We start from the raw sequence: 19,907 nt of genomic DNA, 5'->3' as shown, positions 1-19,907 counted from the left end.
TTAAAAAGTGATGACTTAAAAAAAAAAAAAGTGATGACTTTATGACAAAATTACTTTAAGTAGAAAGCTTCCTTAATTTTAAAATTTATTCAGCTTACAAATATTAATTCTAATACCTCTTTGGGATTATAAGGGAATACAGTTTTATTCCAGGTGACATTTAGCCTCATTATAGATAGGAATGTGACATTTGTTAAAACAATATTTTTAAGTTTATCTAATACTATATAGTATTACCTTTAGCCATTTGATTAGGACAGATATGAAACTAAATTTTCCCCTAATGTGAGAGATATAATATATGAAATTAATTTTTTACACTCATGCCTACTTCCAAAATACATGATCAGTATACATAATTTTCATGGGAACTTAAGGAGTGACGATTACATCTGCACATTTAGATATGAAGTTAAACTATCTGTGAACTTCAATGTAAATATAGTGGTTTTAGCCTTCAGGAAACAGTTTGCACTTGCTTAAACATGAAGAAAAGGAAATCTTGTTTTACATTGAAAAAACTGTGTTCTTTATTTTGAAATTTTGGACTAAATGCAAGGGTTATCTTCAGGTTATAAATATGGAATTTCCTACAAGTGTTTAAAATTGATACCACTGCCATTCTGAGTGACCAAAAACTATCAAAAGATTAGTCTGTATTTGCTTTTGGTTTTCTTATCAGTTAATTGACCCAAGCCATTTTCAAAGGGAGATGTCTAATTAAAACCTAAAAGTGACCTACATTTGAGCTACTCTCGGCTTATGTTGTTGAACAACAAAAAGACAGCTAAAGATTCTTCTCTAATGCATGAGAAACTAATGAAATGCAAGCATGTTAAAAGCTAATAATGACTTTTCAAAATGTTTTAACCTTTAAAATGCCAGTAATTTTTTCCATTATAGATACATGACTGTGGTGGCAAAAATAGAATCAATTCAAGTAATCTATTTGCAAATTAAAAATGAGCATGACTGATTGCAGGGCTCATAAAAATTAGATATTAATTCTTCTTGAGGAATACAAGTGAATGTACTATTCTGGTTGACATCCTCATATGGAAGAGTGTAGATTTTAAAAAATTATTATTACTGGCATTTTAAGCCAAATTAAACTTAAGCATTTTCATACCATTATGACTTTAGGATCTTTGATAGCAGGATGTCCAGATAAAATACTGACTGTAATTTTGGGTTACACCTAGTAGAGTATAAATATCTCTTAGCTTATGAAGCTTAGGAAGAAACTCTGACCCGTGCATATTTTCTACATTGTTTATTTAGTCCCAAGTATTTTCAAAAATTGCTATCATGCTACTTTCCCCAGACCAGGCTAATGTTCTTTTGGGGGATACTACACTGACCTATTGTTTAAAACAACACTTATAATCTAGCAAGGCACATGTCAACAGGGCTTTAGGTTGAAGCCAAACCTGGAAAGTATTTTTCAAACAATCTTATCTCCATCCTTTCAGTAAGAAGAGAAACTTTTGAAAGCACAATGGGAAAATTGTATCGAGTGGGATGGTGGGTCCTGTAAGGGTCCTACTACTCTCAGATTCTCGGAATGGAATGGATGGGAAGAATTAGTACAGCCTTCAGGTAGTAGCTATAGGTGCTAAAGCCTCCAGTGACATTCACTGAGCTTTCTAATGTTAAGAGTCCGGCCTCTGCCAACCTTGAGGCAGCCGGCATCTGGCCTTGCTAGTGGTAGCTACAAAGAGCCGTTAGGCTTAGCTGATCATCACTGGGTGAGGAGGTGTCAGGATCACTGTAGATCTGAGTCAGGGCTAAACTCAGGATTTCTTTCTTTTCTTTATAAAACCGCAGTTCTTGTCCCGCTTTCCTGGCTTCCTCCAACTCCCTCAGGGCCATCCGGAGCTCTTGAGAGAGGATTCCTGGTGACTCCTTTTCCTTCATGATCCAGTCCAGGGCCATATGACTGCGCATCTTTTCATCTAGGGAATACTGGGAATAGTAGGAGATGACTTCCTGGGAGCCAAGAAGACAAAGTCCAGAGTGTCAGTGAAGAGCAACAAAGGCACCTGTGTTCATGGCCTTCCAACATCTCATTTCCTTTGTCTCTGCCACCCCCCACATTCATATCCATAGGAGTTTTGCCAACAACTGGACCTCTCTGATGTTCACAAACTGAAGGCAAATCTCAATACATATTTCTTAAAACAGATGAAGGGCTAACCTGGTCAAGCAAAGCAAGGTCACTTCAGGTTGAGTCAAAACATTCCCACCAAGAATAACTCAAAAATGTTCACAAACAGAACTCTGACCTTGCTAGAAAATGTCTTCGTTCGGAAATACATTCCTTCATGCATGAACATCACCTCGTTTATTATTTGAACTCTTCTGCCCAGCTCTCCTTCAGCAAGGCAGAGAGACAGAAACAATTATATGGAAGGATTAGGGCAGAATTTGGTTTGGTCACACCCATTGCAGAGACCAGGAGGCTTTGAGTCAGGACAACGCTTAGAAACAAGGAGAATCAACTTCCTAACTGCTGTGTTGTTAACATAAGATAGATGGCAGTCCAAATGGTTCACAGAAACTACAGAAAGAACTTTAAAAGTGTACTGTGGAACGTAGGCATTATTGGTATCATAATGGTACCTTCATGTACATTCTCTTTTCTGTTAATAATTCAAAATTAGTCACTACCTGTCAATTCTCATGTGAAAAATTTCCCAATGCATCATAACATCATGTATAGGTTTGATGGATACACTTTAAGAAGATCTTGTAGAGGGGATGCATGGCTTATTTTTATTTTCAGGAACATGTGGTATTTATTTATGACCTTAACAAATTAAAAACAACCATGGAAAAGTGTTTATAACCAACCCAGCGAATTTCAAAGGCCTTTTATAAAATCAAAGGAAAAGAAAAAATAGCCCAAGCCATTGTCAACTACTCATTTCTTTTCCATCCTTGACATTTTGAAAGCCAGACTTTCTAACCAGAGAACAACTAAAAACTCCTGGGGCTGCAGTAGATGGAAAACTCTTATATCCACCCACATCTAGCTGACTAGTAGAGGCTTTATTCCTCACACAAATTCCTGTTAGCAAATTCTAAAAAAAAAAAAAAAAAAAAAAAAAAAAAGTCATTTTTCAAAGTCTACTGGTGCACAAAGGAAGGATAAATCTTGGAGGATAGTAGGTGAAAACTGTTAAAGACACAGGAAGGGAATTGCCTTTGCCATTAAAAAAAAGGGGGGGGAGGGATGCTTCTTATAGGATTATATATATCTTATATCTTATATAGTGAGACGTTGATTCTGAAAAATAAAGAAGAAACTTCTAAACCAAAAAACTGAAGTGACTGAATGCCCAACATTATAATCATTTCTGTTGTCTTTTGGGGACTTCTGGTGGGTGTAAGAAAAATCCTCCAGCTGCAGCCAACTTTACCACTCTTCAGTAAGGAGGTTCAGAAGCAGTACATTCTCAAATTTATTTCTGCTTGGAGAGTAGAAGAGGGCACAAATTCTAAGGTGGGGCAGGTGCGTAGAGAGATTCAGCATTTGACTTAGAAACCAAGTCTAAAAGATCCCTCCATTCTGGCATTTAGTATAGAAACCAAGTCTAAAAGATCCCTCCATTCTGGCATTTAGTATAGGTATCAGTCCTACATGCAGGCAACATTCTTCTTAGCATATTTGGTCAGTCTCTGGCTCAAATGGACTGTTTTTCATGTATCCTCTGCTCTACTAGATAAAGTACCAGATTTAAACAGAGAAAAATCCAAATAAAGGAAATCTAGGAAGACAACAAGCCATCTGCTCAGTCCATAGGACATAAATTCGTTCTCAATTGGAAAGTCTCACCTGTCGGGAACACTTTGTTTCACGAAGGGCTTTTAGGCTTCCATTCCAGTGCAGAAGTTGGAAAATGGTCATCAGCTCCTGCAAAACCCAAACACTTGCCCTTACTCTCAAAGCAGAAATGTAAAACAAAGTGTGAAAGCTGGGCAGGGCATAACTCTGATTGCAACTATCTCAGGGAAATAGAATATACAATATCAATGGAACACTTTAAGACTTTTCAAACACCAGAGTCCTCCAAGCTTCTGGAGCATTCTTCCTTCCCTCCTCTATTATATTAATATTTGCACAATAAAATGACTAAGCTACTAGTTGACAAGTATCTTTCAACATCAAAAGTACATATGCTTGGGGAGCCTGGGTAGGCTCAGTCAGTTAAGCATCAGACTCCATTTTGGCTCAGGTCATAATCTCAGGGCCATGAGATAGAGTCATGCTTTGGGCTCCCACTGAGCATGGAGCCTGCTTAAGATTCTCTCTCCCTCCTCTTCCTCTGCCTCTTCCCCCAACTCTCTTAAAAAAAAAAAAAAAACCCATATTCTCTAACAATTTTACACCCAAAAAGTTATCTAAATAAACCAGGACATCTCAGAATAATGTATAGGCAAAGTTATTCACTGTATTGTTTTTTTAGAATTGCCTGAGGCTGGGAATGTTTTAAATGCTAGTTTTTATTTGTATTTATTTCTAAAGATTTATTTATTTATTTAAATAGAGAATCCTCCACTCTGATCCTCTTCAACACAGTGTGTCACTGAGAACAAGATATAGAAAAGGAAAAGGAATAATAACCTACTTTGCTTTCAACCTGGCTCTTCTTGGGCCTGGAATTATAAATGTTTAAGTGATGTACTGACAGGTACTGACTGATGTGCCTTATGTCTTAGCTGATACTGATTTTCTATAAATGAGCATCAACGGGCCCGGCAACAGCAAAGATTCTGACTTTTGTTTCTTTTGCTGTAAGTTCCATACCATTCCAGAAACAGTGGGCAGTTTTGACCAGCTGGGGAAACTGCCATTGACCAAGCGAGAACCTCCGCTTTTAGTTTACAGAATGGGTACAGTTTTCTGATTGTAAGGCAGAGAATAAATTTAGTATTTTCCCAGCTGATTCCAGTTCCTGTATCTAATTAGATAGCGTCAGCTTGAGGTGGACATTGTCAAATTTTTCTTTAAAGACCTATTCATTTTAGGAAGAGTGTGTGCATGAGTGAGGGGAGGAGCAGAGGGAGAGAATTTTCAAGCAGACTCCCCAGTGACTGTGGAGCCCAATATGGGTCTCCCTCCATCTCACCCATGAGGTCATGAACTGAGCAGAAAACTGAGTCAGATACTTAACAGACTGAGTCACCCAGATGTTCAAATGCTCATTTTTAAAGGAATAGTTTAAAAAAGGATGATACTGAAAAGTAGCAGAATTTGCTGCCCAAAAATAAGAGTTCAGGACATGGCACCCCAAAAGATGCCACTTTGGTATATTAATTATTTTAAGGAGTAAGCACTGGAAAAACAGCAAATGAAAGGAAAGGCTTTCTCTGAACACTGCTTATCTGCCTAAAGACACATCCTCCAAAAGGAACCCAATTATGAGAAATTCCCTCCTGAGGAATTTTATCAACCAGGGAACATTGACTCATCACAGAAGACACAGACCAACATAACTGCCACCTATTCTTCTAAGGGTCCATTCATCTTTCTTAAAAATCATTTACTATCCCCTAAGAGGCCTACACCCCCCTCCTCTTTCCCTGTTAAGATGGTATTTGATCCTAAATTCCAAGCCACCACAGAAAGATACTATTTCACCCTCAGTATCTCTCATGTATACATGAAGTATATGTGTCAATAAACTTCCATTTTTCTCCTATTAATCTGTCTTTTATTACAGGAGTCTCAGCTAAGAGGGTACAGGGAAAATTATTTTTCCTCCTCTACAATACATTCATACCACTGAATCCTTTCATTCACAGAGAAAGGATGAGAAAGCTCTCTAGGTTTTAAAATAATCTCTATGATGTGGTGTTAAAAGAAAGCGAGGTCCACAAACATATACTGTGCACTTAAAAAAGAATAGAGAATCTCTATAAATATTTGTTTGTAAGTGCCTATGTGAGTTTTGGCAAGATACAAAAGAGCTGGGCAACATAATTGTCTCTGCGATGGGAACAGGAATGCCTGTGGGGCAGGAGTGGGAGGGAGACCTCTCTCTGACATTCTTTTGTACCTTTTGAGTTTTGAATCACGTGACAATATTATATATTAAAGAAAACCATTTAAATTTTTAAAAAATTCAGCCAAAAAAGTAGATCTAGATAACATATAATGGACAAGCTACAGAAACTGTAAAATACTCCTATGCTTATAAGTTCAGTCAAGAAAATCCTGAAAAAGTAGATAGGTTGAACTGACATTAAAACCAATCCATAGTTTTTACATCCAATGGCCAGGGCTGAGCAAGGCATTAAGCTTCCAGCAGCCTTTCCCTTCATCATATTAGGGCAAGCCAAACTGTATAAATACTGAAGATTTTATTTTCCTAATGTGATTAGAAGTAGCAGTCTTCTATCTGCATCTTTTTTTCTTTTTTGGTCAGAGAGACATCTATTGTGGATTAACGGCATAAACCACATACACACAATACAATTAAGGAAATTCTTGGTCGTGACACTAGTTATGAAAATGTACCATCTAGACAGTTGTCCTACTGACCATTCAAAAAAAACGATTTTTATTGTCTTTATCCGTACATGCTCAGGAAAAAAGTTTAAATTATGAAAATGAGGAGACTTAAGACATTCTAAGATTTCAGACATTTTAAAATTATTAGGTAAATTCTAAAGCTATAAGATAATCAGAAGAGCAAATATCATCATTCTTATGTCTGAACTTGCCAGTAGAGTATAATAGGGTTTTCTCCCCTTCTTTTCAGTTGGAGATTTTGTCAGTATTCCACTGTACAGTACGCACTCAAAGAGCCCATAGAGACTTCAGTGAAAGTAAAATCATGTGTTTCCATTAATTAAAATGAGACATGGATACCCGTGGAATTATTCCACCTGCCTCAAACAGAGACGCCACCATCTGCCTAGGGTCCTGGGCCCACTGCCCAGGGAAGCTACCCCTCTCATGTCCTCTCTCCTCTACTTGTCCCTGCCCCATCCAAATTTGCACTTTGTCACATCACTATGATAATCTGGAAAAGTGAGAGTGGTTAGTTCTATAGCCAAATCTTACGTAATCTGCCTCTTACCCCTGTGCTTCTCATCAAAGTTACCCCAGTGACTCCTCAGGATAAATCTGTGCTGCCTTTCTCACTGTACCTTTAAACCCACTCACTAAAGACTTTGCTGCCATAAAAACGAAAAGGATCACTTTTTATGTCCTGATAGGGAACAGTCTCTGTGCTGTTACAGAACAGTCACTATTTCCAAATAAGACGTTTCTTTTCATTTAATGTTTTAAGGCTCCCCTTGAATTTTGCATTCTAGTATATGTCCATTTTTAAAAATAATAAATACCACCTCCATTCCCCCATCTTCCCCTTAACCCAAGTTTATAATGATTAAACTCTATATGACCCAGAACGATATACCGAGTTCTTCTGTGACTTTCAATAACCATCTTGGTATTGTCCTGGTATTCTTGTGGCCCGGTTTGAGAAACAGCCTGCAAGGGCTCTTAATTCCATCCTCTGACAATTATTGCCTTAGTAACATATTCTTCCTCCAATGTTTTCTTTTCTTTTTTCTTTTTTTATTTTTTATTTTTTTTCCTCCAATGTTTTCTAAGCTCTCATTCTTATCTATATATAGTAACCATTGCCCCCCTTCCAGATAAACCCCTGTCATTCCACCCAGCAGTCCTCCTAAGACTTTAGAACCCACAGTTCTTCTACGAACAGAGCCAGAAACCATTCTCACGTCTCTTGGCAACCTACATCTCTCAAAAACTTCCCCACAGAGATTTGAACTGTTTTTGACTGCAGGAGACTCATCCCCCATATCTCTTCTGGCTTACCTAAATTCTCATTCCATCCCCAAAGAATTTTTCCTGCAGCAGTAACACAACTGCCTCTTCCTCAGTGTTGTTCTCTTTCCCAAAAATTCCACAGGGAAGATGACCTTATTTCTGCCTTCGTACATTATGTACCAATCTAGTTCTTGCCCTCTTCTGTAGAGATACTAATCTTACCATCACTATGTAAAGTATATTGAAATATTTCCATGTTCTTTCTATCCTTCTTTATTTCCCCTCATAATATCAAATTTACTATCCTCAGATAGTCCCGAAGTTGTACGAGTCCAGGTGAGCCCAGGAAATCCTTGTATGCTTCTCACTGATTCCATCGGAAATCCTTGCATTATTATAGACTGGCAAGAAGGGGGCTGTGGACTTCTAGAAGGATTCATTCCCTAGTTTCACCTGAGTCCTTGCTGCCTGGTTTTCATCGTTTTATCTGTCAAAGCCTTATCGCTTAAAGGAAATCTGTTTGGTAAGTTATCTGTCCTGCTCCTCATTCATGGCTTTGAGCTGTGCTATTTGTTATGCACCTGATCTAGAAGACCAGGGAATCTGGGTAGGCGGACAGATAAACCAGAAGCTGGCCTATAGGTTGGGTTGGGACTAGGATGACGTGAGTGAAGCAAGATTTAAGGTGACTAATGAAAGTCCAGGGCCTTTTATTTCAAAATCTGTCTTTAGGGGCGCCAGGTTGTCTCAGTTGGTTAGGTGTCTGTCTTTGGCTCAGGTCATGATCCCAGGGTCCTGCTCAGTGGGGAGCCTGCATTTTCCCTGGCCCCACCCCCCCACCCCACCCCAGCTCATTGTCTTTTTCTCTCAAATAAACAAAAAATTTAAAACAAATTTTGTCTTTATTTAAAATTTTGATATTTTGTTTATTTTTACACATTCATTTTGAGTTTTTAAAATATTGCATTATAATATTATCTTGATCACTGAGTTTTTTGACACTCCTTTAAATTTTGTGCCTGCGGTGAATGCCTAACTCCTGTTACCCTAGTCTAGTCCCTTCTGGTGAGTCTCTGTCTCAGGGACAAGGCCGGCTTCTCACAGGATCCCAAGCTTGATTTCATGCTCCCCTGACTTGAAATTCTTAGTGATTCTTTAACAAAAGGCCCTGCATTTTCATTTTGTATGAGCCCCAAGGATTATGCAGCCAGTCCTGATCAGTAAAATAAATTTGAAATCAAATGGAGAAGCAAGCCTTGTGTTTTCTGCATTCAAGTTTCAGCTTTCCTTCTACAGCTTTCCTGGTTCGATTTGTCATTCATTCAGTTTAAACCACCAACAGCTGGGCTCTGTCCTCATTGTGCTCCATGGTGTTGCCTCCTGTTAGGAAAAATGTTTGCCCTTTCAGCTACTTTGTGGGAAGAAAAGGCACTCTGCTTCTCTCTGGAACTTTGTCTGGGAGACTTGCTTGGTTCTGTGATTCATCAGAAATAAGAAAAACAAACACTGTAAATGGAGAACTTGAAAAACAGGTGGGCACCATCTCCCCACCCAAGAGAATGGATTTAAGAGGAAATTTGTTTATGGGATGAGGTTTTAAAAGGCGACCTGGAGAATTTAGCAAAGATGTAAATAAACAACTCGTCCTTGGACTGCATTAGGCTTCAGAATAAATATATTAACCAGCTTCAGTCAAAGTCCGCCTCAAATCTGACCTTGACAAGACCCAGTGGCTAGTGCTGTCGCCATCCCTCCCCCCAAACTTAAGGCAGTTTTGGGTATGGCAAAGCTACTCAGCTTCCCTCCCACGAAGTGAACGTAAGCAGAAGCCTATCACGTTTCCTCTGAGTGCTGCCTCCTTGACAGCCCCCCTGGAAAGCCTGCAGGCAGTCAGGAGACACCAGCCTTGTTTTTATATGGTATACTCATCCGTAGCTACATACAGACACACATCTATTACCCACCAGGGGTACTGAATTGCTGTGTCGGCTGCAAACAGCCCAGGTCTGTGGTCAATTCCCATTATGTGCAGAAACAAGCTGATGCATTTAACCCAGGCCACCAAGGAATGTGCCGGGACCCAGCAGGCAACCTAGAACTGGCGGAAGGAAAAGGGATGTGCTCCATGGCCCTCCTCCTGGGTTGCCAGCATACCTACTGGGGGAGTGAGTTTGGATTTTTCCTGCCCTCACATCTTCCTCTTCCTTTGTCCTCCATCCTGCTCCCAGCTTCTTTTATGAGAATTTATGAAGCATTTCCACAGTTTGATTCAAGTTATTATTTCACACATTTAAACACCTTACTACATAGACCACACAGAAAACATACAGCCCATCGCAAGGTAATTAAGAATTACTAAAAGGTTGAGTAGAGCCATTCATAGTACTTGGACAAAATTTTAAGATTTATTTTTTTTTAATCTTGCCTTCCCCTATCTTTGGCAGACTAACTCAATTGCATTCAAAAATTATTTTTAATTTTCTGAAAATAGCTATTAAATCACATACAAGCTATTACGTACCAGGGCAGGCAACTTTCATTTTATAATAAAAAAAGTGCAATATTCTTTTGTTGGGGTTGAGAGGGGAGGAATTAAAATAAATGGAGTTCTTCCTTGGGGAAATTACTAGACGCTTTATAAGTATCATGTTGTATAAATTTCACAAAAATCCTATACAATGGGCATTATGATTTTTATTTTGTCAGTTTTTAAAAATCGGTGTTCTTTCACTTGTGTTATACTTCTGTTTGTTTTTTTCTCTGTTTGTCTTTAGTTCATTAAGGGGAAAAGAATGGACCCTTTATAGCTTCACCCTTTATTCTACAGCAAGAGCCCTGAGATGTTTGCAGGGTGCTGCCTTGTCCTGATGTGAAACCTTTAAGTTACTTAAAACCTTAAGGTAAAGTTGTCAAGGGGATCCATGCGGTAACCTTTGGCATTTCAAGTGACACAGTCCTTCTTCAGAAGTATGTATAATAACAGCTGTCAATCTTCACTGAGTATTTACCATATGCCAGGAACTGTTTTGGACTCTTTCAATATTGTCCCATTTAATGCTCACAGTGGCACTGGGAGGTTGCACTAGTACTATAGGTCTCCCTAATTTACATACAATGAGGAAACAGATTAAGAGTTGAAAAGTAGAGCCAAGCTAAACTGGACCAGCCCACTTCAGAGTCTGGGCTCAGAATCACTGAACTCAAGCATGCCCCTATCTATTCCAGAGCTTAGGCTTTAGGGATATTTGTTCTCTTCAAACCCAAGGCAATCAACATCAAAGGTCAATGAGAACACTACCACTTAAAAAGAAAATTGAATGACCAAATGAAGAGGGAGTATTTTTGCTTCAAACAAGGGACTAATGGAGGAAAATCCTGATTTAAAAAAAAAAAAATGGGCAAGAGGGATGTATCAACCCACAAAGTGGCTATGCTATTGCAGTCCAGAAAACAGTTTGAAAGGTATTTGAAGGCTGGTGGCTTCAGGGCTCAGATGAAACACTTGTAAATTACACCTGGATGAACATTTTGGTCCATAAAACTTATCTCTGATTGCTTCTGGGAATCTAACCTAAAATAATAGAAATACTGGGGACCGAGTCTCTTTATTGTAACACTGTGTATTGATTCCTACTAGCATTTCGTAAATATGGATATTCAGCATTCAAGTTGTTTTTTTTCAGAGGGCATACATTTCATGCCCAATCATACTGAATTTTCATCTCCCCAGCCCAATAAAAGATAATAGTTGTGAATGTGAGCTCAGAAATCAGACTGTGGGGGTCTTTGCTCTGCAATTGACTAAGCTCTATGGCACACTTCCCACAGTGATGACAAGGGGATAATAAATACTCATGTTTATCTTGAGTGTTGAGCTATGATATTTTTAAATGCTTACCCCAGTGAGCACAGTGTCAGAGAAAGTAAGCATTCAGTAAGTATTGGGTATTATTATTCTTATTGTTAATGTTATTAAGATGGTCATTTAATTTGCAAAAATAGGTAGTGTGGTTTCTCAGGTCTATTATCATTTGTCAGCAGTGGATGAACAGGGTTACAGTTGGCTGAATCTTTTGACCTAGTTAACAATGGGTGGTGGTAGATCTTGTTTAATGGAAATACCAGAACTGAGGGGGGCATTGTTTAATGTACGTTGCAGACAGCTTCATCTAAGACTTCTGAAAATTAAGAACCAAACGGTCACAGCCAACTCTTCAAACTGTTCAACTCAGCTTAAAAGGGGAACTTAGTACGGAAGGGCCGGTGAAATGTTACAGGGTCTTCAGATGGTGTTTTTCCCCAGCTGTTTCTTAGACTTAAGTGCTTTACTTCACTGCAAGAAAGCAAAGACAGTGCCTTGTTTGCTTGTTTGTTTTAGCCTCCTGAGGTGTGGCTAAGGACTACCATGCTAGACTCAAAGAGGGTTAAGTTAAAATGACCAAAACACAAAACAACTAGGTTATCAGCACAGGAGACGTTAATGGTAAGAGTGGTATTCTCCTAGGCTTCTGGATTGTACAGTAAGTCAGGTACCTGAAATTCCAGCATGGTCTTCCCCATGTTTGACTCCAGCATGTAGTGGTAGGCTCCAATACTGGTGCTCGGGTCATCCGCATCATCCAAAGTGCCCTTGGGAAGAAAGCAGAAAAGGAAAATATTATGGATTTTCCCTCTTCTTCTTTTGTGGTCATGAATTAATGCTGTGGCCCTATAGTGAAACTTCTATTATATTGACCCTTCAGGTATGCATTCTACGACAGAGTCTCCAGTTGATTTGGGATAAAAATCCTTAATCTCACCTTGACTCAGGTAGAGGATTTTGTAATCCATCTGATCAATTGTCATTAGAAAGTTAACTGATAATATTCTTGCTAAAAGAATAATTTTCCCAAAGTAGAAATTCTTTTATCTTTGTACAAGGTTTTTCTGTTGATGGGGGTAATGTTTGCATGATTGCCCTCTGAGGCTGCCTTCATGTGTTATTTGAAATCTTGAAATGCTTGTTCTGATTTGATGGTAACCAGGCAAGATTATATAACCTGCAGGGAAAGAATTCTCTGGTTGTATGAACCATTCATATTTTACTGCCATGATTCTTAATGGGGGATTTTTATAATATGCTGGTGTTTGACATGGAGGCATGGATCTCGGTGTGTATTTTTTTCATTTCTGGACTACCTAATCTTTAGGAAACAACGTGGGTGGGTGAAGAGTAGAAATGAAATTGCCCTTCAATTTGGTTAGGGGCAAGGGCAGTAAAAAAGCTAACACAAGTGCTGGATTGGCATTGGGGCCTACCCTGCAGGATCCCAGGGCCTTGGATTTCTGGGGAGGTAGGCAATGCCTTTGTGAGGCTGAACAAACAACTGCCAGCATCAGATAGCAGCAAATTTATAGCTTCTGAATGCAATAACATTAACATGCTGCTGTTGAAATATTTATGTTGGCTTTTTAAATATCCCAGAGGAAATCCATCCAGAAGCCTGCAAACCTTATATATTCTCTTCCCTTAGAAATTTCCATGAAAAAATGATAAATTACATTTACACTGAGGGCCCCTCCCTGCTCCTGAGTAAATTCCACACATATAAATCAGGCATCATTTTCCTAACTTCTCTTCCTCAAAGGCTCTTGAAATTTACAGGGCAAGAAAATAAAAGCTTCCTTTCATCCTGACAGCAGATAGAGAACAGAGCTCCCCGATGTCTCCCTTTCAGGTCAACCATTCTCTGTCCCCTGCCCCTTCTCTTATCTCTCCTGTGGGTGACAAGAGCATTTATGAAGGGAAAAGGAAGAAAAGGGTCACTGCTAGTGTGACAATGTGTCCTTCATTTTCAGCAGCTTCTCCAAAATGACAGAAACTTTATAATCAGATTAAGGTAATCAGAGAATGTAAATCTGAGATGGGGTTTATTCATGCTAAAAGCAAAGCCAGGAGGTGGCTAATTCCCTCAGTAATGCCAAGTTTCTGCCTTTGGAGGACACACAGGGAGACACCTGCCACAGTGGGAAACCAAGGCTTCCTCCATTATTTGTAGTTTGTAGGTAGCAAGTAGCAGAAGTTCTTAAATAACTCATGGGGCAAGTCATTTATTCCTAGATTGCTGAGAAAATACCTAAATTTCTAAGAAGAGTTTTTCCTCTAATGCATTTTGCATTAACTATGTCCATTAACAGTAATTTTCTCTGAAAAAGATGTTCATCTCTCTGAAAGAATTAATACTAAGCATGATAATTCTAAGAACTAACAAATATTGGGCATATGGCTTTTCCATGTCAAAGCAGTCAGCTTTTCCTTAAAAATACAGATTGCAGGACCCCCACACTGGCTGGGGAATTGATACTTTTAATGCACACTTAGGATAATTTTTATGATTAATAAAGTTTGGGGGGAAAATGAGCTAGTTTACCTCTAGATTAAGGCAGTATTCATTGCATGCATTTCCAGGCCCTAAAAGAATCAATACTTTTCAAACAGCAAACATTCAAATAAATTAGGATGGATCAAATTATCTATCTTGATTTAAAATTTGATTAATGCTCATCCAGGGTAACTACAAAATATTTCTGACATGGGGCAGAGGGAGCCAGCTCCAACTTCTTGATTTCCAAGCCAAGTGTTCATTTTGTTGAAAACCAATGATCTCATGGGTTAAAATTAACCCTGCACAATTTTGTTTGTTTTAAAATCTCTGCCCAATGTGAGGCTGAAACTCACGACCAAGCCAGCCAGTCTTCCCAAACTTGCACAATTCTTAAAGAATTTGCTCACTTTAGTATTTCCCCAGATGCAAATGCCTCTGTGCTTTAGTACCCCCAGCTCTCTACCCTAGTAGATACTCACACTGGTGGAGGCAACTGCTTCCTGTACACTCTCCATAATGAATTCCTTAGTGATTCTTCGAGAGGGCAGCTCATTGAAGAGGGAGTTGATGAGGGCCACTTTCGCTGCATCTCGTCTGGCCTCAGCTCTACTTAAGCAGCACTTGAGAAGGGAAGGAGAAAAGGAATCATTACAGGATTCAGCATCTCACCATTTTTGTCACTGCCTCAATGGATTTCTGGACGCTTTCACTCATATGTTTACTCTCTGCACCTATTCTCTCTTACCCATTGCTAATACCCTGAAGATCGTGTAGATTTTCTTTCTGCCCTAGAGTCCGTGCAAATGTCTTAGTTTAGGTCTTCAAATGATTTTTGTATTCTCTTATAGTCTTTGAATGTTATGTTTTGCACCAGAGACTTTGCATACTGTTGATAAATTATAATAAAATTAATGAGTCACTATTGTGTACTTGACGATTACATTCATTTTCAAGACCTTCCTCAAATTCTTATTTCAGAGGGAAAAAAATGTAAGGAAAGAAGGGAAATAGGAAATCTTTTTAAAACAATAATTAAGAACACAGGTTCTGGAGTCAGACTGCTCAGATTCAGATCCCAACTATGGTACTTATTAGCTGGAAAACTCTGAGCAAGTTATTCTGTGCCTCAATATCTTCCTCTGTAAATGGGAATAACAGTAATGCCTATGTCATCTGGTTGAAGACAGAAAACAATTATTTAATATACATGAGGCGCTGAGAAAACCTAGCACATGGTAATACTCTAGGGGACTATCCCAGTCTTTTTTTTTGTATCCCAGTCTTATATGTACTCATATGTCCAGGTCAGGACAAAGGAGCTGCCGTCAAAATCTATTGTTTTGGCTTTTCCAGCATTTATCCCCCACTTTCCCTCTAATAACAGTTCCTTGAGCTTCTTGAGGACCATCGTTTCCACCTTGCTGTCAGTCCACACAGTTTGGGTGGGACATGCTCCATTTGGCCTTTCTGGAGTTAGGAACCACAGGCAGACTATGATTAGCAACTCATTAAAAAAAAAAAAAAAATTCTCCTAAAAGGAATATTGTACTCCATTCTCCTAACCTGGCTTTCCAATGGCTCACTTGGGTCTGCTCAGTGTATCCTGATTCTTTTCTTTTCTTTTTTTTTTTTTTTCTTTTCTATTGTCTCTTTTGTTATCAACTACAACTCCTCTTTTCAAATTCTGGCTTGACATGGATCCTGGGGGTCCACATAGAGGGATGAAACCCTAATGAGAACTGCACTGTCCTTGGAGCCCACTCCTACTAGAGGATGGGATGCCATTTCTCCTACAGGTTCCTGTGAACTGCCAAGGATCCTAGACCCTACTCTAAAACTCCTGGTGGGAAACAAGCCCCAGGAAGAGAAGCACAGGCTCAGGTCCTGGCCAACATGTTAGACTGGCGCCCCTGGCTCTGCTACTTAGTGATGGCGAGACCCAGGCATGCTGAATTTTGGGACTTATTTCCTCACTGGACAAATGGGGAGGCCAGGCTCTCTGATCTCTAGGACTCCTATCACCTAAAAAGCATGATTCTTAGAATCAGTAGTGTTTGGTGACCGATAAGAAAGAATAGGGCAAGTACCAGAGATCTCTTATTCTCCCATTTTGTAGCCTCAAGGACTCTAACTCCACTGGGAAAAAGCCAAACCCCCTCCATTTGCTTCCACACCTCCCTATCTCTACTTTATCTGCCCCATACTGACCATCTCTGTGCTGACCGAGGAATGCTCCAAACTCATGTTCTTGTATCCTCTAGGGGTTGGCCTCCCCTCTCTATGAACTCTGTATGAGTCCCCTGAGATCAGGCTCCAGCTCCCTCTGATTTTCTCACTTCGACCTCCCTCTTTGGAGAGTAATGATCCCCTACTTGACTACAGATTACCTCTTCCTGCCCCTCAGCTAACCTCCAGGCCTGGGTAGGGCCACTTCTGTATTTCTGGAGCATTCTCCACAGTGCCTACTCCCAGGATCAGCATGTGGAAATGCTCACACGTGTTTAGTATTCAGATGAAATAATGACAAGACTTCTGAAATAGGAACATGACACCAAGGAGGACGGGAAAAACATGTGTCAGTAGCCTAGCAAAACAGCAATTATACACAGCAATTTTAATTTACAACACAAAGAGAGTTCCAATATTTCCTTTTTAAAAAGAATAGTGCTAAAGTTCTAAAATGTATGTGAAAGTGGTTTGGGGTTTTCCTCTTAGAGTTGAATGACAGCGGAGAAGGCTTTGGGGGTCACTTCAGGTGGCAAAAGCCATTGAAGATTTAGACCTCTTCCAAAGTTTAGGACACTTGTATTAAATTAGGGGGATCTGCGCAGGTAGGTTGGGTTTGCCTTATGGACTTGGGATTTATGGGATTTATATCTGAGTTGGCAGGCTTGCAATGAAGCTCAAGTGCCACATCTCTCAGAAAGTTTTCCATGACCACTCCCAGGGCCAGGGTGGGAGGATCACTGTCCATGAGAGGCATTCACCACACTGCTATGTAATTATCTGCTAGTACTCTGCCCCATAACTCTAGGCTGTGAGCAGTCTAAAGGCTGAGTCTGTGACTAAGTCATTTTTGTGTCTCTGTACCTGAAATACAGTTTGTTGAGTGAATAACTGAATGCAGCCTAGAAAATTCAAACACAAGTCATTAAGGTACCTGATAAAATGTTCAAGAAATCCTCATAAAGATAATTAAATATATATACTTATTATTAAAATAATCCTGTTTCAATATACCTTATATGGTATGTATAATGTAGTAATATAAAGATATATTAATATGTGAATTTCAGAGGGATAATTGACCATTAAGTTCAGACAGTCTAGGATTATTATTTTTGCCTGAGTGTTGGCTGTGCTTATTATTCTTTGAAAAAAAATCCGTTTCCCATGAAAAAGCAAACAATTTTTTTGCAAATATTACCTGACATCTGTAGGAGTAGCTCATTTTAATAGGAATCTGCTTTATGAAATCTACAATAGAGTCATTGGGGTTTTAGAGTTTAGAGAATTAGATTCAGATTTGGGCAGTCCTAAGAAACTTCATATACTTTCTATCTAAATAATAGCAATTTAAACCATCTTTCATAGAGAGAGACCTAGTAAACACTACTTAGATAAAAGAAGCTATCTATTTTAAATAAGACCAACTAAGTAGTAGATCAAAGGCGCCACATACATTTACAACCAAATGGCACTGCTTCTGAGATCAAAGTACTGCTGGGCTGAGAGAACAGAAGAGCCTTTTCCCAGAAAGCATGAAAAAGGACTTCGGAGACCTAACCAATATCAAGATTTTAAAGCAGACACATGTCTTTACTTATTTTATTGTTCCAATGTACAGAATCTTTGGTTAAAATGGGGGAGAAAATGTACCAATTAATAAGTACATAAAATAAAATAAATTCTGAACCATCAAAAGGCTTTTCTTGCTATTGTTCTTTGCATTTCTGAAAGACAAGTACTTCAAAATGCCTATAATGTTAACCAGCCACTTTCTTCTAAAATTTGGAGCTACAAATCCAAGCCAATAAAGGCTGCATATTTTTCTTTAGGGATCTTTAAATGGGATGTCTCAAACCATAAGGGTCTGCACTTGGGCAAGAAATTTAGCCAAAAGCAATCCACTTGGCAAATCTAAATCAGAGTGTGGATTCTGCTGTAAGAACAGGCACCATTAGAATTACCACCAGTAGGAAATTCTGCAAGAGAATAAAATATGGTAAGTGACAGGACATTTTATTGATGTGTCCAACTGGTCATCAAAGAGTTTAGTTGGGGAATGAGTGAAGTATGATGTTATTTCAAAGCAACTTCCTGCTAGAATTGGACTTCCCAGGTTGTATGGTTTATTCTTACTGTTTTTCAGCCAGACCTCAATCATAAATACAGATTTGTAAACCGTGCCTTATCCGCTAACCATTCTTACTTGTTAATATAGAGAGACAACTTCTGTCCTTTGCACTTTGTTAAAGTGCAGAGCTGCAATATTTAATAGTTGATATTTTACTAAAGTCAGCTGTGGATTTCTTAGGCATGTGGATCCACATGCTTTTCAAGAGGCTAGTAGACCCCACTCAGACATTTATCTTGATGCTCAGATGCCTTTCATTTGCTGGTACATTATAAACCACCATAATCATTTCAAAGCCTCCTGGTTCTAATCTAAAATTAAAGCAAAAATAAAAGATTAAAAAAAAAATAAAAGAGTGTTTGTGGCATTGCTGAGGAAAACTATTTAAAGGCAGCAGCAGTAACCCGCCCCAAGACAGCTCCCTGGGATCTCTGCTCTTGGCATTCATGCCCTTATGCAGTCCCCTCCCATACTATGCTACAGCTGGTTTATGTGACCAATAGAATAGGACAGAGCTTAGCTTATGTCACTTTCAATATTAGGTTATAAAAAGCACTGTGGCATCTGTCTTGGTAATAGTTGATTTCTCTCCTAGATAGCTTGCTCTGGGAAAAGCCCACTACTGTGATGTAAGCAGTCCTACAGAAAGACACACGTGGTGGGCAACTAATGCCTTCTGCCAACAGACATCTGAGTGAGATTGAAGCTGATCCTCCAGAACTGATCAAGACTTCAGGTGACTTCAGCTCCAGCTGACAGCTTGACTACAACCTCCGGGAGACCCTGTGCCAGAATTACCCAACTAAGCTGCTTCCAGGTTCCTGATCCCCAGAAACAATAGGAGACAATGAATGTAAGTTTTGAGGCAATTTGTTACCCAACCATAGAGCACGAATACAAAGGCATTTCTCTTTGTTGTCCTTGTTTTGCAGATGAAGAAACAGGTTATATCTCAAGGTCATACAACTTAAAAAGTGATGAAAACGGGGGGCCTGGGAGGCTCAGTCAGTTAAGCCTTCAACTCTTGATTTCAGCTCAGTCATGATCTCAGGTTGATCTCACAACCCTGAGATCAAGCCCCACATCGGGCTCTATGCTGAGCATGGACCCTACTTAAGATTCTCTCTCTCTCTCTGTCCCCCTCCTCTAAAAAAAGGTGACCAAAAAAAAAAAGAAAAAACAAAAAACAAAACAAAAAAAACAAAAGAAAAGAAAAAAAGAGATTCAACCGCAGGTCTGCCTAACTTGAGAGCTCAGATTTTTGACTACTACACTATTCCACTATTCTGCTTATCACAGAAATGGTCACTCACCTTGGAATAGAGAGAATATAAAATCTGGTTAAAATCTCATAGCACTCCCCAAATCTATATAGTTT

At 39.1% G+C, this 19,907-nt stretch overlaps 1 protein-coding gene across 5 annotated transcripts in view; it reads right to left on the bottom strand.

The window, feature by feature from the left end:
• LIX1 (limb and CNS expressed 1) overlaps positions 1–19,907 on the bottom strand; it is a 61,610-nt gene that overhangs the window by 9,005 nt on the left and 32,698 nt on the right. For 4 of the 5 annotated variants that reach the window (XM_077863641.1, XM_077863636.1, XM_077863651.1 and 1 more), the window contains 4 exons: positions 14,652–14,792; positions 12,341–12,436; positions 3,839–3,916; positions 1,259–1,989 (listed from right to left, as the gene is read on the bottom strand). In XM_077863641.1, coding sequence (XP_077719767.1) covers positions 1,702–1,989; positions 3,839–3,916; positions 12,341–12,436; positions 14,652–14,792 — 603 coding nt within the window. In that variant the 3' untranslated portion in view covers positions 1,259–1,701. Of the gene's footprint in view, positions 1–1,258; positions 1,990–3,838; positions 3,917–12,340; positions 12,437–14,651; positions 14,793–19,907 lie in introns of those variants that run through there. The other variant, XM_077863652.1, reaches the window with a different exon arrangement.

The sequence above is a fragment of the Canis aureus genome, chromosome 2 (assembly GCF_053574225.1).
Source record: "Canis aureus isolate CA01 chromosome 2, VMU_Caureus_v.1.0, whole genome shotgun sequence".
Lineage (NCBI taxonomy): Eukaryota > Metazoa > Chordata > Mammalia > Carnivora > Canidae > Canis > Canis aureus.
Note: the sequence above shows the minus strand (reverse complement) of the source record. Positions and strands in the feature narration are given on the sequence as shown.